At 38.1% G+C, this 18,088-nt stretch overlaps 1 protein-coding gene across 1 annotated transcript; it reads right to left on the reverse strand.

Annotated features, from left to right (window-relative positions):
• Positions 1–1,264: 1,264 nt before the first annotated feature.
• smad10b (SMAD family member 10b) lies at positions 1,265–16,604 on the reverse strand. Its single transcript, XM_052147257.1, has 12 exons — positions 16,417–16,604; positions 14,996–15,242; positions 10,111–10,285; positions 9,677–9,700; positions 9,199–9,387; positions 7,818–8,033; positions 5,997–6,101; positions 5,752–5,805; positions 5,485–5,668; positions 5,156–5,324; positions 4,794–4,932; positions 1,265–4,658 (listed from the first exon to the last, which is right to left on the reverse strand). The coding sequence occupies exons 2-12, from the start codon at positions 15,230–15,232 to the stop codon at positions 4,447–4,449; spliced, it is 1,704 nt and encodes a 567-aa protein (XP_052003217.1). The 5' UTR covers positions 15,233–15,242; positions 16,417–16,604; the 3' UTR covers positions 1,265–4,446.
• Between the last annotated feature and the right edge of the window lie 1,484 nt (positions 16,605–18,088).

An 18,088-nucleotide genomic window follows, 5' to 3' on the forward strand; every position in this document is an offset into this window, starting at 1 on the left:
ATGTATTGTGCAGGAGTTTTCTACAGAAATTATTTGGGTGGTGTCCTGCAGGATTTGATTTCTTCCTGGAGAATCAAACTCACAAATAGTACATTTTTACCAATTCATAATTTTATTTATGGAAATGTTGTCATAATGGATCTGTTAAATTCAGTCACACCTTGAAAACAGAGAATTAAACATGCTAAAAAACAATATTGCTGACAACTGGGAAAATAGATCAAAACAATGGTGTGAGGTGAGATCCTAACCATGTAAAATATATAAGCTAATAGGTAACAGGTTTCAGTGGCGTGCACAGAAAGGGTGCTGCAGGGGCGCCTTTGAGAAAAGACTTGTTTGGAACATGTTTTTGAGGGGTGCCCCCTTCCTGCAGCAAAGCTCTTCAAGGTAGGAAAAATGTTGTTTGGAATTTGACCCTGAAAATCGAAGTGATGTTACCTCAGAAGATTAACCGGTCAGATAAAAAGTCCACCCTATGTATTGTAGTGTACTTTCTTTAAAAGAATAAAATGTGATTGGATTTCCGACACTGCAAAAACACTAATTTCTGACATTCCTTATTATTAATGCCAGAATGTTAGTAAAATAACACTATATTAATATGACAGGAAATTAAGAAAAAGTACTATAAAATGTGTCAGTTGTATAAAGAGGATGATGAGGTCAGAGAGGAAGCAGCAAAGATGACAAGATGAAGTGAAAGAGCAGAGATGAGAGAAAGTTGCCAGTGTAACAATAAATGGGATATTTTCTATCTTGAGTAAATTGTGCCCACCCGTAGGCCTATGTCTGTACGACATTCGGGTGCAGAGATATGAATGTTGAAATTTGGTTGCTAGTGTGACCCCATCTGGTTACTAGGCAGTTGCCAGGGTGATACTAAATAAGCTACTTGCTAACCTGAGTCATACGAGCCAACAATTATGTCTCTACAACATTCTGATCCAGAGATACCATCTAAGCCATTTTGGTTTTGTTGCTAGGGTGCTCTAAATGGTTGCTAGGGCGTGGCTAAGTAGTTTCCAAGTGGATTCTTGAAGACTGATTGCTCACCCAAGTAAAACAAGCCAACTCTCATGTCTGTAGGACATTCTGATCTGAAGATATCCCTCTCAGCGATTTTTAATGGAAGTCAATAAGGCTGGTTACTAGGTTGATTTTAATGGTTGCTAGGGCATGGCTAGCCGTTGTAAATAATTGTCTTGGTGTTTGAAAAGACAGTCAGGTACTTTTACATAATAGCAGTGTTAATATATTTTATTACAGTTATTACATCAGTGTGTCTTCCTGTGTTTCCTGTAGGATACTGTTTTATTCCTCAGGAAATAAACAGGTGTCCTGCAGGATCATTTAAACCTTTTAGACTCTTATTTTATTCCTGGAGGAGGTTTGCAGTTGTCCTGTAGAAATGTCCTGCAGGACTTTTTTCCTGTGTGCAGGAAGTGTGCTGGCTATTCCTGCATGTCTCTGTGGTTTTTAAAGTTCCATTCTAAAACCTGTAGGAATATCCTGCACAGTTTACATCTGGAGTTTTCATCAGGACAGAACAAGTAACTTGCACTAGAAAGAGGTGGTGGCTCTCGTTTTCCCATGATCCCACGTTGGCAGTGGCACTTTCACAGCAGACCCTTCCTCTTCCAAATGTGAACTGTGAGCTACGTTGTGATTGGTCAAGGAGTTCGATTACATACAGGCTTGAATGCTCTTTTTGAGTGCCCTGGTTCGTCAAATTTACCCGAATCTGAATATAAAAACTAAATAAGTGTATTAAAAAATGGAATCTGAATTAAAAAATCTGAATTCGTGCCACATATATTTGAATTTCAAGTTTGATGTAATTAGAGTTTAAAACTGCAAATTCAATGTGAAGTAAACATGTTCAAATTAAATTCATAAAATTCAAGTTCAAAGTTTGATGTAATTCAAGTTCAAATCTGCTAAATCTATTTCAAGTAAATATGTTCAAATTCAAGATGAAGTCCCAATGGCACATATTTCATTCCATTTTGTCCTTGCTTTATTTCAGGACAATATACATTATTTCATTTAAATAGGAGTGGGAGTAGCAGAACTTTATAAAAATGGAAAAACCAACAAAAACCTTTTAAAACGTTGTAAAAAATATATTGGCTTGGATACACTGTTTATAGTGTGCAAAACCAGAATAAAATTAATACATTTGAACAATAACTCATAAACATAAATTACAGCAATAACCAAAAAGTCTCGAAGGCAGCCTGCCTACTATTTAAAAATGCATTAAGGCAATGTATTTATTAAATGAGGACATCACATGTTTGAATCATGAATAAAATACAGTGCTTTATACAATATATAAAGATTAAACATTCTGTAAGTCAGGAAACCCATGTCTAAAATGCAAGTCTATGTGTATGAGAGACTGTAACACTTAAAATATCTGCTTGGTGTCTATTCTCTCTGCAGAATATTTTCTATGTAATTTAATTATTCTGCTTAATTAATTATTGATTACTTTATTCATAAATGTAAAGTATTAAAAATTCTCTAATTTTTAAAGAGATACTGAGATTTATATTAAATCTCAGTCCACCTCCTGTAACAAAAAATCTATTAAGACCTGGAATGTGTGCTTACATTTTGGTGTTTTTGGGTAATTGATTATTTCCTTAATAATGTTTTGGGTTCCAGACATAGATGACTTGTGTGGGTGCTGTGTGTATCTTCTTTTAATTTATTTGCTTTCTTTTTTGTCTCTTGCTTGTTTTTGACTTTTTGTTTTTGTCAAGATATTATATTTGGTTATGATAGTATTTGGCTGATGTGATGTGGTTCCCTTGGCATGGATCATGTCTGCATTTTTCTGTGTATAATACATGTTTATTAATAATAATAATAAACTCCTCTCTGCATCATGACTCAATATGAAGTCATATTAAATGGATAGTTCACTAAAAATGAACATTCTCAAATTTCTCACCCTCATACCATTCCAGATGTGAATGACTGTCTTCAGCAGAACACAAAAACATATTTTTAGAAGAATATCTCAGCTCTGTAGGTCCACTGAATGCAAGTGAATGGAGGCCAGAACTTTGAAGGTTCAAAAAGCAAAACAAAAGAAGCATAAATGTAATCCATACAACTCCAGTGGCTAAATCTATGTCTTAAAGAGCCATAGACATTGATAGGTGTCTGTAAAATTGATAGGTGTTTTCAATTTTCAAGTAATTTGTTTTCTGTCATATTGCTTCAGAAGACATGGGTTAAACCACTGGAGTCACATTAATTAATTTTATGCTGCCTTTATGTGCTTTTAGAGCTTCAAATTTATGTCCAACATTTACTTTCATTGTATGGACCTGCATAGCTGAGATATTCTTCTAAAAATCTTTGTTTGTGTTCTGCAGAAGAAAGAAAGTCATACACATCTGGGATGGCATGAGGATAAGTAAATGATGAGAGAATTTTCATTTTGGGGTAAACTATTCCTTTAAGCTTAAGCAAGTATAAAAGTGTCAGGCTTTTTTGGCACATTGTTCGGCACTGTCCGGATTTAACACGCTTCTTGTATCAGGGTAATTAAACATATGAAATGTATTAGTAGGAGAGGGTTGAGATGTGTCACTCATAATTATATTGTTTAATATGCCCCTGCTCCTAAGTATGGAACAAAACCTATATCTTTGTATCACTAAATTACTCACTATTAAGGCATTCATAATGAGTAGATTTTAATTTAAATTTAGTCTCTTTGGTCTCATTCATTAAAATAAGAGTCTTTGGTCTCATTCATTAAAATAAGAGTCTTTGTTCTCATTCATTAAAATAAGAGTCTTTGGTCTCCATTCTAGCAATCAAGATTGGTCAGATAATAATATACTGGCTTCTTGAATACAGATAGTACAGAATGGATACCTTTTGATCCACAGCAGGCACATTTTTCTATCCTCTCTTTTAGCTGATTCAGTAAGGATTATTCCCTTTGACATCCTGTTTATATTCAGAAATCTGATTAGTTCCCACCTTCAGAAAACTATGGTTAATCAGAGTGTGTGTTGGATATTAATCTAGGATGCTATTACATGATCAGCTATACAGGCTTTTTTCTTAACCTCCTCCCTCACTTTTTGCCTCTTTTTGGACATCCACCTCATCAGTGGGGCCTTTGGTTTGTGTTACCATGACAACAGAATCAACAGCACCCATGAGTGCACTAAACACTGGTCAGTTCAGAGGCAGTTTGCTGGCTAAGGCTGTGGAAAGACTGTGTGTGCGTGTGTAAAGTCATGAATGCTTGTGCATGTGTATGTGGTTCAATGAGTCACTGTTTGCCTGTGCAGGTGTACATCTTAGGAAAGAGACTTTGTATGTTGTTCACTTTTCTCTTTTCTCCCACTCTTTTTTTCTCTTCATCCCTGTTTTTGTAATATACTTTGGCACCTTCTCTCTTCAGCCTGCTGGTCAGTTGGCAGGTCCAGGGTCAGCGAGGGGCATGGTGTGCAACACCTCATCCAGCAGCTGCAGGGCGCGGTGCAGATGAACTTCTACCCAGCATGGTGTCTGCTTGATGGTCTGCCGAGGGTAGTCGGGTCCCCAGCCCTTTACAAAACTCAGACGTAAGATGCATAGGCGACGCAGGTCATCAACACCTATTCCAGCTGCTGCCGACAGACCTGAAAAATAGATAGATAAATAGATAGACAGACAAACAGACCAGCTCTTGGTCAGTCGGTTGGGCAGATAGATAGAGAGAGATAGCGAGACAGACAAACAAATAGATTAGGTTTAAGGTCAGAAGTTAGACTCACTAATGGCTGGAGCAATTCCTCCAACACTGCCTGGCCCAGGGATGTTCCCAGCCACTGCTGCAGCCTGTGCAGCTGCAGCTGCCTGTGCAGTCGCTGCTTGCTGCTGCATCTGCCTGTGACACTGTCGAAGATCAAACACCTGGAAAAATAAGATGACATTAATTCTCCCGCACTTGGGAAACCCAATCAGAAAATCGAATAAAAGAATGATTTATCAAGGACACAAACTAAAGTTTTACAGTGACAGGTAGCTGTCCTACACACTCCACTGATACAGGGTTGGCTGATATGTGGGGAAGCTTCTGATCAGATAAGATGTAATTTAAAAAGAAGTAAGCAGCGTGAAGTCAATAGATGCTTACCTTAATGAGGGCTCCAGGGTAGATCTTATGAACGGCATCCCCTGGCGCTCTCCCTGCCTCTCTGTCCAAGTAGTAACTTTGGACAAAGACAGCATGATCACTATGGCAACGCATCCACACGTCCCCCTCCCCACGGCACTCAAGCTGAACACCTTTACCAATGTGAAGCCTGTTGAGTAGGGTACAGGGGTTCAATAGCTGGCATCTCTGTGAATCGTACATACGGTTTTCCTACATTTGTTTTTCACTCCACCACTTGCTTGAACTCTTTGAGACAAACATACAAATACACAAACTAAACACCTCGAGACTAGCGAACAAACACTTACCGTGCCCTTTCGCTGGCATCAGTCCGGTGAACATTGCTAAGCTGCCCCAGACAGAAGCGGTCACCACCCGAAGGATCCACGTATCCATCCACCGTCACCACAGGGCAGTTTGCCAATACTTTAAACATCTCCCCGACCTGTACATCCATCTCAAAATAAGAGATTGAGCACCAGAACTCTGGACCTGCAGGATAAACACAATGACACCTAGGCTTAACTTGCCAGTACAGAGGGTTGTTTATGTAGATGTGTGCATGTGTTTAGCACCTGGATGGTTGGAGACTGGCTGTGGGTATGAGGCTGGTGTGTGATGCTGAGACCCTGATAACAGCATAAAAATTACATTAAGTGGAGAGTTAAATGAAAAGACACTTAAAAAAACGTGATAATTAGAAGTAAATAGTGACTGAGGTATATTCTGTTCCAATCATGACACAAATATATGTAATCAATTGTCATTATCATGTATATTTTAGAAAAACAGTGCTGACATAACATCAATATTTACATACAGAAGTGGCTGGTGTGAGCAGGTGTGGCTTGCTGATGACTCCGCCCATTCTGTTGTGGTCCTGCAGGGGTATAGGAGGCTGTGCTTGTCCCTGTCCAGGTTGTTGCTGAGGAGTTTAAAAACAAAAACACTTAAAGGGTTAGTTCACCCAAAAAGGATAATTCTCTCATCATTTAATCACCCTCATGTCATCTCAAATGTGTGTGAATTTCTTTCTTCCGCAAACTAATGAAGATGTTTAGAAGAATATCTCAGTTCTCTTGCTCCATTCAATGCAAGGGAATGGTGGTCAAAACTAAGAAGGTCCAAAAAGGACAAAGAGAGCATTAAAATTAATCCATAAGATTCCTGTGGTTTAATCCTTTAGAAGTCTTTAGTAGTGATTTGATAGGAGTGGGTGAGAAACAGATCAATGTTTAAGTCCTTTTTTACTATAAATCTCCACATTTGAGCAGCCCTACCAGTAGGTGGCTGAATGTGAAGGTCACTTCCACACCAGAATGTGTAAGTGAAAGTGAAAGTATAGATTTACAGGGGGTAAAAAGGACTTAAATATTGAACTGTTTCTCATCCCACCTTATCACACAGCACTTCAGAGGATATGGATTTAGGTACTGCAGTCGTATAGATTACTTTTATGCTGCCATTATGTCCCTTTATGACCTTCTGGACAACATTCACTTGTATTGTATGGACCTACAGAGCTTAGATATTCATCTAAAAATATTTATTTGTGTTCTGCAGAAGAAATAATCTGGGATGGCATGAGGGAGTAAATGATGACAGAATTTTCATTTTTGTCTGAACTATCCCTTTAATATGACTTCATATCAGTTTTTGACTACCATACAAATTTTAATTTAGCACAGATAATGAGCAGGCTGGGCTAAAATCATAAATAAGATTGATATAGATCAAACTGCAAAAAAAAAAAAAAAAAAGTACAATCTTACAGTCCAGTCCTTTAGTTTTAAACATTGCCAACCAAAAAAGTTACATCTCTTAAACTACTCAAATGAATACGTGACTTTTATTATACATAGCTAACCAATATTGGCATTATGTTCATGCTGTAAATCCAGAACTGGTTACCCCAGCTGAGCCTGCTTACTGCCAAGCTTTTTTTTTTTTGTTCCTTGCTACAGTCACCTTTGGCTTGCTCACTGTACTAATAATGTGAAGAAATGCTGAACCACAAAGTGACATAATGAACAAGTGTTACCTTTTGTTGTGAAGTCACAGCATTTTTATTTGTAAAGCTGCTTTGAAACTACAGTAGGAATATTGTGAAAAGTGCTATACAAACAAAAATGCTGTGACTTTACAACAAAAGGTAACACTTGTTCATTTACATTTATGCATTTGGCAGACACTTTTATCCAAAGCGACTAACAGAGCCCTTATTACGGGGACAATCCCCCCGGAGCAACCTGGAGTTAAGTGCCTTGCTCAAGGACACAATGGTGGTGGCTGTGGGGAACAAACTGACAACCTTCTGCTTTACAGTTTAGTGCTTTTAGCCCACTACATCACCACCACTCCTGTTCATGTTGGCATTTTGTGCTTCATTTTCAGTATTACTTCATATGATTACCCTCATATCTAGCCTTTATAGTGATTAATAATGTAATCTAATATGCATTATAATACTTGTTTAGCTAGCCACTGGGGTACCACATGCACCTTCTTATAATTCCATTTGGTAACAAATGTCTGCAGTAAAATTCAAAACTGCACAGATCTGATCCTTAAAAATCTGATCCTTATTACCCTATATACTTAATAATGGTGCTCTAAATACTTCATAATCACTTTAACTCACTGTGGAATGAGCCTTGTGTCTGGGTGTGCTTTGAGTTGCTGTAGTCGCTTTGGCTGAGAGAGGGCTGCTGTGATGAGGGCTGGCTGTTGGTGGGTGGGTGACTGTGTGTTGGGGTGGAAGGGGGAGAGCTGGAGGTCAGGGCCCGACCCGCAGGCGAGGCGTTCTGCAGCAGTCCCTCAGAACACTCTGCCTGCATGGACAACCTGGAGGCACTTGCTGTAGAAAGAAGAAGCCATAGACAGAGAGAGAATGGGATAGTATGTATCAGTGGCGGCTGCTGGTCTTTCAAAGAAGGGAAGCTCATTTTCGGCCTACATTATAAACTTATTTACCCTATTTTTTGCACTAAATCAATCTTAGGTGTTGATCTGCCCTGCTGTTTAATTCTAATTTTTTCCTCGTAAGGAAGACTTTCAAATGGCTTCGCCAAAATCAGGTCGACAATATTAGTACTGTCTGCCATCGTGTGCAGTTTCACCCGTACGACGCTAGCCTAGCCTACTGTATGAATGAATGAATGAACGAACGAACGAATGCTCTAAAACAAAATATATTAAACTTGGTAAAACTGAAACAAGGAATGTGGTGTATAATTGTGTGAAATGTATTATGCAAATTGACTAGCAATTTCGCCAAACAAATATAAAGAAATAGGTTGCAGCAGTTTGTCTTTCGACTACACTTGAGAAATCCGCGATGGGACTGAGCGCGAAATAGCTTCAGTGACTTCTTTTAGTAGAGATTCGCTGTCAATCAAAAGGAGATGCAGTCTTTCGACAGATCCTCCAATCATCACGCGGAAGCCCGGGGTCCGGGCCAGCCCACTCCTCATTCACCCCCAGAGACGCTGAGCGTCCGTGGGCGGGACATAATCGCAGCATTTATCCAATGACCGTCTATTTTCGGAGCACTGAAAAAAACTGTTCAGAGCAGCCCCATTGAAGTCAATGGACGCTCGGCTTCAACAGGGAAATGCACTGACGCTACGGGAATGTATGAGAAGTAAATCGAGTCAGCCGACCTGCTATATGTAATGTAGCTGATTCTGAACGAATTCGAGATGAACGTGTTCTAGCGCATTTTTAGTCAATAAATTGTTTACACAATAGTACATATTTGACCATTATTTTTTTGACATTATAGGGGAAGCTGAGCTTCCCTTGCAGTCTTAAAGAAATCCCCACTGGTATGTATTGAGAAGTAATGTATAGAGTTTTACGGTTTGAATATGATTATTATGTCATTACTGGTCTGCAATAAAAACACTTACAATGGCCCAGTTCAGTCAGTTTGGTTACACTAATGTGTTTTTCTTTTGTAATTGATTTATTACAATATTAGAATAGTGTTGAAAGACTTGATCAAGCCTTGATGGACATACAGGGTGGGGAGAGGGGCAGGCAGGGGTAGAGAGTGACTGAGGGAGTGGACCGCTGGGGTGGCTCTGGAGACAGCAGTCTAAGCGGGTGGCTGTAGTGATCTGGTGGATGGTGGTCTTGCTGTAGGTTCATACACGATGGACCCTCCATCTGGATGCAGTCATGAATGTGTTCCTCTTTTATCAGCCTGCCTGTGGGATGACAACAACTGTCAAAATACCTCTGAGCTCCTCTCCAAACTCCTGTCTCTGTTTATCTCTCTCACTGCAAGGCGAGTCCTTGCATGTCTCGATCTGACACATTTTATGGCTGTTTCTCTCTGATTAAAGGCTGGGTGCCAGCAGCATAGCGATCAGGGCACTCAGTGATTAGCCCAGATAAATAACCGAGACAGTCTTTCACATATGCAGAAGAAAGGTATGAAGATGGAATGCAAGCACTTATGTCCCCCACTATCCAGAGTTACAGAGCACCACTCACCTGTGTTTGGCAAACTGAACCCCACTGCAAAAAGAGAAGAAAGAAAAATATATTCAAATATTTGTAGCACACTGCATTATAAAATACAGCGTATGCCCACCGTTTTTGACCAATTAATTTCCATGATTTTTCTATGACTATTTTAGAGCATTTTAGACTTTTTCAAGCCTGAAAATGACATTTAAAAATTTAATTATAATTTAAAGGTTTTCCATGACCATGGGAACCCTAAAAATATAATCGTCAAAATATCAATATAGTTATAGAATTATGCTCAACAGTTGATATGGACTCTTGTCCTTGATCAAAATAATTTTTACTGTTAAAACTGTAACAGTAAGTGTTCAAAAACTGTCTAATAAGTCAGGCAGAAGTTTTATTTTCATAGCTATCTGTGTATTTTTAATAAGAGATATAAAAACACACATACGCACCAATTCCATGTGAAACCACACGCTCATAGTGGTAGGGGTTCACGCACACGTTATCGTACTTCAGATCAAACGCATACTGACAAAACTTGACATGCTTCAGTTCATTCTTGTGGAGATCCGGCCATCGCCACAGACGAGCATATATGACATGAGGGAAACCCTTCCGTCCAGCCACCTGAGCAAGAGACAACACCTGATGTTAACATTTGTTGTTGACCAATATATTGCAGAGGGCAATACATTGGCCGATATTCTGACATTTTCCTGTTAAGCCGATTTGCTTCTTGAGGGTGCCAAAAATCACCTGCTTGCATGAAGCGACTGAGTTATGTAACGACCAGACATGGTTCGTTTTGTTGTTACGTGCATCATATTTCAACAATAATAGACTTAACACTGCAACACAGTGTCATTTAAATGGTCTGCATATCAGAGAAGCGATAGATGCATTTGAGCTCATAATGTTAAAGTAGGGCTGTTCGATTGCAGAAGTTTGGGAACTGACTCAGATTCCGATTCCTTGGTTTTCAAATAGATTCCAAGAGTCCATTCCAGACTCATATTTTAGATTTTTTTTTTAGTTCCGAAAGAAACGAGAGGTAAAGTAAAATCTCATAATAAACAGCTCACTACTAAGTGTTCTTTGCACTATTTATAATAGCATGAATGACATTTACTATTAATAGGTGCATTCTAAAATTAAATCATAATACTGCACACACCAAAGCGCGATGCTTCGATCCTATGAGATAGATTCGCCTGTATTTCGAACAACTGCAAAAAATTGTACTGGTTTATTTCATACCATTTTAAAAATATATATTTTGTAACGTGTATTTAACATTTTTGTTTTTGAATTTGATGTCATATAATAATTTCTATGTAATTGTGTAAAATGTAGGCTAATTAAAAAATGATATGTGTAAGTTTTAAAACACTGTAAAAATGAACAGAATGAGAGAAGCGTGACATCCTCACTTTTAAACGTGCAGTAATGATTTATTGATGTGAACTGGGAAGCTAACTCAACTCTGACATCTCATTGATGCAGACTTGTGTGCTAACATCGGGGAAGTTGTTATCATTTTTATGATCGTTAAGATGCAGCCATTTTATAATTATTTTGTAAATTGTTTTAGTGATGTGGTTTCTGAAATGTGTCGTAGTTCAGTGGTCGATGAAATAAACACAGACTAAAATAATCAACCGGTTTCCCCTAAAGGAATCGATTCCAACCTTTCGAGTCAATTCTCGATTCCCAACGCCTCGAAATAGATTCTTTTGGAATCGACTCCCAGCCCTATGTTAAAGTCCTCGCCTGTTTAATTCTCAGTCTCTTTCCTCAACAGTTCCCTGTAACTTTTATCTGTCTTGTCTAATAATAAAAAGGCAAATATAAATAAAACTAGCATTATATACCGTCTGCAAATATGCTGATATCTCGTTCAAACGTGTGATGTGATTCACAACAATCCAGTGTTTTATTCCTGTCGAGTGCTTATCTAATATATTCATCTGAAGCATCTGAAGAATTTATTCTATCAGCCTCAGGAGGCAGTATACGGAGGTATGATGAAAATAAGGTGCTTTTCAAACTGTTAAGAGACCAGTTTCCATAAGAGTTGCATTAATTCAAAACAGCTGTTAGTTATGCCATTAACTGATGAGGCAACACTGTAGCAAGTCAGCTGCCTACGTTTTCGGATGCAGCCCAAGTTAAAAGCGCTTCACATGTGCTATAAATAAATGTCTTATTCACTATCCACTACATGTACAATTGGTTTGAGTCTGCTTTTTTTGCGTAAATGTGATTGTTAATGTGCACATGCCATCCATGTTTGCTGGACTATTGTGTGAACTGTTATTTCCTTCTTTCAAATATATCAACCATTTTTTCATGTGCAAATAAATTACTAAAATTTGATGACTAAACAGATATCTTAAGAAACTGCTATCTACAATTCAAAATACAATATTATTTTTTAGTTTTTTGTGTGAAATTGAGTAAATATAGTGCTAAATAAGAGTTTGTAAAAAAAAGATTTATAGCAATTTTATGTACTATTTTAAATTGTGATATATCAGCATTGTATCAGACTATCGGCCACCCTGTTCTCTGGATATCGGCATCAGCCATTAAAAAACCCATATCGGTCGACGACTAGTTAGGCTAACATACAAAAATATAGCCTCAGGGCTCAGTATTATAAACAATAATTTAGAATTCAACATAATTCTTGTTGCAGCTCCATAACAAGTTTTGTGGTGACTGAACATCTAGTGATTACAGAAAATATAAAAATCTCACAGAAAATGGTAAAGAATAATCAAAGTCACATGATTATTTTAACGGTCAATATCTAAAGAGCAAAGTGGCCAATGACAGATACAATGCAGATATATAAAAAACAACTTTATGATATAGAAAATGTGATGTAAATAAATTTACTGATCTTAAATGAACATTTAATTACACAATATTTACTAGGTTTACACAATATAAAGTATATATAAGTTCAGCAGCCGGCTGGAATCCATGCCTTAAGTTAAGAAAATCCTTTGGGACAACAGCCCTATAATTATAACTAAGGATCTTCTTAACTTAAAAGGGTAGCTCACACAAAAGTAGTTGCTCTCATGAAAGTTTACTCACTCTCATGCCATCCCAGATGTTTATGACTTTCTTTCATCTGCAGAACACAAACAATGGTTTTTAGAAAAATATTTCAGCTTTGTAGGTCCATGCAAGTGAATGGGTGCCAAATTTTGAAGCTCCAAAAATCCACATACGAGCAACATAAAAGTACTCAAGATGACTCTGGTGGTTAAATCCATATCATCTGAAGCAATATGATAGGTGTGGGTGAGAAACAGATCAATATTTATGTACTTTTCCCTTCACTTTCACTTTCTTCTGTTTTTGGTGATTCACATTATTTGTGCATATGGCCTCCAAGTGCCGCGACCCTGTACACAGGATAAGCGGTTGACGATGGATGGATGGATGGATGGATGGATGGATGGATGGATGGATGGCCTCCAAATGGGCAGAGGAGAATTTATGCTAAAAAATTATTTAAATATCGATGTGTTTCTCACCCACACCTATCATATCATATCGTATCTATACATATGGATTTACACACTGGAGTCATATGGATTACTTTTATGCTCTCTTTATATGGATTTTGAAGCTTCAGAATTTTGGCACCCATTCACTTACATTGTATGGACCTACAGACCTGAAATATTCTTAATAATATCTTCATTTCTGTTCTGTAGAACAAAGAAAGTCATACACATCTGGGATGCCAGGAGGGTGAGTAAATAATGAGAATTAAAATTTTTGGGCGAACTATCCCTTTAAGGTGTTCGTTGCAACTAGGCTCAGAACCTAATCAAGTCACAGCAAGCTCATGTGTGAATCAGTGATTAAAAAGTTTTAATAGTATTACATCACACACAAACACATAGAAAGTTTGAGTTAAAATGGACAGGAGTCTGAGAAAGAGAATGAGTGATATCGGAGAAGGAGAGCAGATGAAAAGGAGTACAGAGCAAAACTTTTCTCTGTTGTCAGACCATCTTCTCTAAATCATGAGTGAGTGGCGACACGCTGTGACCTCATTTGCTACTGGAATAAATTACAATTCTCCACCCAGGAAACTGACCTTCCTGAGCAAGTCAAAGCAGACAGTCAGACAGACCTGATCTAATGCCAAGCCCATTTCATTTTACAAACTCACACAAAGACAGTATTAAACTCAAACTACATATTTCTACACTTTCAAACACTAGAAGTTTTGAGTGGTGTGGCACAGGCAGTTTAAAGCATATGCGTACAGACACTTGCATACATTCCAAATGTAAAAATAATGCTGCATAAATGTCCTTGAACACATTGCACTCATGCTTCAAATACTGACACAGTCGTCTCTCTCTCTCACATACACACACAGCGAGACAGACAGGCTTAAGCTTAACCCTGCCCCTTTCCTGTGTTGCAGACAAAACAACCCTTCCTCGCCCTCCACCCCCCTCTCCCTGTCTACAGCTGGGGGAAGGGAACGCTGTCTCTCTCTCTCTCGCTCTCTCTATGGGCCTCTCCTCTCTCTGAAATCATGAGATGACTATTTTGGGAGAAAAGATTTTCATGTTTACCTCATCACTCACACCTTTATTTTCTTCCTCTGATGATTATAAATACTTCAGAGGTTAAAGCCTCCCAGACATTTAGTCATAAATGTGAAAGTCATCATATTACAAAATGACATACAGTATTAAGAGTCATACGTTATGCACAAATGTACTTTATATTTGTCATGCCTTTTGTGTTCACTGTGTAACTGTAACATTTCACTGCGTTAGATCCTTCACCAAAAATGGGCTGCTCGCCTGCTTTTTTAAAATTTATTAGCACTTAAATGACAAGACTGAATAACCTTTGTCATGGAGGCGGGCACCTCTATGAAAAATAAGCCTGTGTCTGTTTTTTTTTTTTTGTATTTACAGTAGACATGTGGCATGTGGGAGCTTTTTTTCAGTTGTTTAATCAATATTGTTTATGTTCAGGTTGAGTTGAAGCAAGGAATTGGCCGCACACCCTGTTTACATTGTCAGTCACATTTAGAAAAATGATTAACATTAAGAAATGATAGGGCTTTTTCAGAATAACAGCCAGTTAGTGTGCAAGCTGATATCTAGAGCCTGGTGTACAATGCATTACATCCTTGTGCAGTGTGAGACAGCAAGACTATGGGACTGACATGGACCAATCACAATAAAAACTAAACCAGTGTGGACTTACAGATGTCAAATGTTAAACAGATTTTCACTGATACGATTAATCTGTATTAAAAAACATGTTGGCTGCTAGTTCTCAGACCTGCAAACGGCCATCCAGTGTTCTCTGTATGGTGACACACTTGCTTGGATGAACTCCATTTGTTGTGATCGCAGTGATGAGGGAGTCAAGCTCATCTCTCTTCTCTTTGAGTTTCTTCACCAGGCTTTCAATGGCACGTTTGGCAAAGCTCTCATTCTCTCCTCCCTGGCGGTGACACATCAGACTGTGAACGATGTTTAAACACGCATCACTGCTGCTGGGGGCATTCACTGACATTCTGCTCCCACTATTTTGAGAGAAAAGGAGAAAGAGATGATCTTTGAGTATGAATGTCATTGCATTAGATAATAAACGATCAAACCAAGTTGCATGTATTTAAAAAAAAAAAAAGACAACACAAGAAAGCACACGTTTCAAGCAAAACATTTCACAAAAAGTTATTTGTTATGTTATAAAGGGAAGGTTAACCCGTGCCTAGAGACTGTAATGGCAAGATGAACAATGATAAAGGAGTTACATTTTGGTCTATTCTCACCCAAAATCGATTAAATGGCTTCAGAAGACATTGATTAAACCCCTGGTGTTTTATGGATTACTTTTATGCTGCCTTTTTGTGCTTTTGGGAGCTTCATAGTTTTAGTACCATTCACTTGCATTGTATGGACCTACAAAGCAGAAATATTTTTCTATATAAATATTTTATTTTTTTGTTCTGCAGAAAAAGAAAGTCATACACATCTGGGATGGCATGAGGGTGAGTAAATAATGACAGAATTTTCTTTTTTGAGTTGAACTATTCCTTTAAACTATAAAACAAGATAAGATATACTTGTAAAAAATAAAACAAATTATTTTGACACCTTCTGGTTGTCAAAGTTTTGTAATCGCAAAAATGTTTTAAAAAATCATGTTAGTTCTGAGACAAGGTTTAGGATAATTTGTTTGCAAATGCCACATTGTTGGTCACTGTACAGTTTCACAGCAATAGTGAAACGTCACACAAACGTGACATACAATCAGAACTGGGCCATATCTTCAGACTGGCATTGTCGCACAGGTCATATTGAGACTTAATGTTTACAATTTTCCGAGTAATGAGCAGTTTAAAAGAAACTAAACTTAAAAAAAAAAAAAAAAGTACAGACAAAATCGGTAATATTTTTTATTAAATATCATTTCACCATAATGGAAGTGTCTTTAGGACACCACTCTTAGTCCTTCTCTTAGTTCTTAGTCCCACTATGAAAGACTGAACATGTGGGTGTTCTGTCCTAAGCTTCATGTCTCTTATGTTGAATTGAGGTAGACAGGGAATCGGCGAACTTCCTGACTCAAGCAGTTATTTATTCTGTCACATTATAAGGCAGTATATAGTTACGCACACAATAATTCATGACACAAATACATGACAAGACATACTACAAAGCATGTTTACACAAGTGAATGAAAAGAGTACTTACAAGTTAGTTAGGTATCACGTGTGTATTGTTCTTTTTCTGTACTTCGGCTGTGCGTCTGCCTGACTCCCGCTCTACATGCTCACTCATCCAGCAGCTCCCGAGACGGTGGGGGGAGAGACAGAGAGGGCGGTATGGGCCGTTCACACCGAACGTGTTGTTCCATCCGTCTGTGCTGTTTTTCATTTGTTTTTCTATGTAAACATGCGCGAGACTGACGTCTTTGACTGATGATGCGGCGCGTTTGTTTTTGTTTCAGTGTCTGTGCAGGAGCACCGCGTCGGCATGTCAAGTAAAAATAAAAAATAAAAATAAATAAATAAAAAATATTTCATCCAAAAATGAAAATTCTCTCATTATTTACTCACCCACATACCATCCATGATGTGTATGACTTTCTTTCTTCTGCTGAACACAAACAAAGATATTTAAAATAATACAGTTGAAGTCAGAAGTTTACATAGCCTACACTTAAGTTGAAGTCATTAAAACAATTTTTTTAACCTTTCCACAGATTTAATATTAGCAAACTATAGTTTTGGTAAGTCGTTTAGGACGTCAAGCTACTTTGTGCATGAATTTTCCAACAATTGTTTACAGACAGATTGTTTCACTTTTGATTGACTATATCAAAATTCCAGTGGGTCAAAAATGTACATACACTAAGTTAACTGTGCCTTTAAGCAGCTTGGAAAATTCCAGAAAATGATGTCAAGCCTTTAGACAATTAGCTTCTTAGCCTACCTTTAAACTCAGTGCCTCTTTGCTTGACATCATGGGAAAATCAAAAGACATCAGCTAAGACCTCAGAAAAAAAATTGTGGACCTCCACAAGATTGGTTCATCCTTGGGAGCAATTTCCAAATGCCTGAAGGTACCACGTTCATCTGTACAAACAATAGTATGCAAGTATAAACACTATGGGACGATGCAGCCATCAAACAGCACAGGAAGGAGATGCATTCTGTCTCCTAGAGATTAATGTAGTTTGGTGCAAAAAGTGCAAATCAATTCTAACAACAGCAAAGGACTTTGTGAAGATGCTGGAGGAAACAGGTAAACAAGTATCTATATCCACAGTAAAACAAGTCCAATATCGATATAACCTGAAAGGCTGCTTAGCAAGGAAGAAGTCACTGCTCCAAAACCACCATAACAAATCCAGACTACAGTTTGCAAGTGCACAGGGGGACAATTATCTTATATTTTGGAGAAATGTCCTCTGGTCTATGAAACAAAAATGCAACTGTTCGGCCATAATGGCCATCGTTATGTTTGTAGGAAAAAGTGTGAAGCTTGAAAGCCAAAGAACACCATCCCAACTGTGAAGCATGGGGGTGGCAGCATCATGTTGTGGGGGGTGCTTTGCTGCAGGAGGGACTGGTGCACTTCACAAAATAGATGTCATCATGAGGAAGGAAAGTTATGCGGATATATTGAAGCAATCAGCAATCTCAAGACATCAGCCATGAAGTTAAAGCTCGGTCACAAATGGGTCTTCCAAATGGACAATGACCCCAAGCATACCTCCAAAGATGTGGCAAAATGGCTTAAGGACAACAAAGCCAAAAGCCCTGTCCTCAATCCAATTGAAAATTTGTGGGCAGAATTGAAAAAGCGAGTGCGAGCAAGGAGGCCTACAAATCTGACTCATTCACACCAGTTCTGTCTGGAG

Source organism: Xyrauchen texanus, chromosome 17, assembly GCF_025860055.1.
Source record: "Xyrauchen texanus isolate HMW12.3.18 chromosome 17, RBS_HiC_50CHRs, whole genome shotgun sequence".
NCBI lineage: Eukaryota > Metazoa > Chordata > Actinopteri > Cypriniformes > Catostomidae > Xyrauchen > Xyrauchen texanus.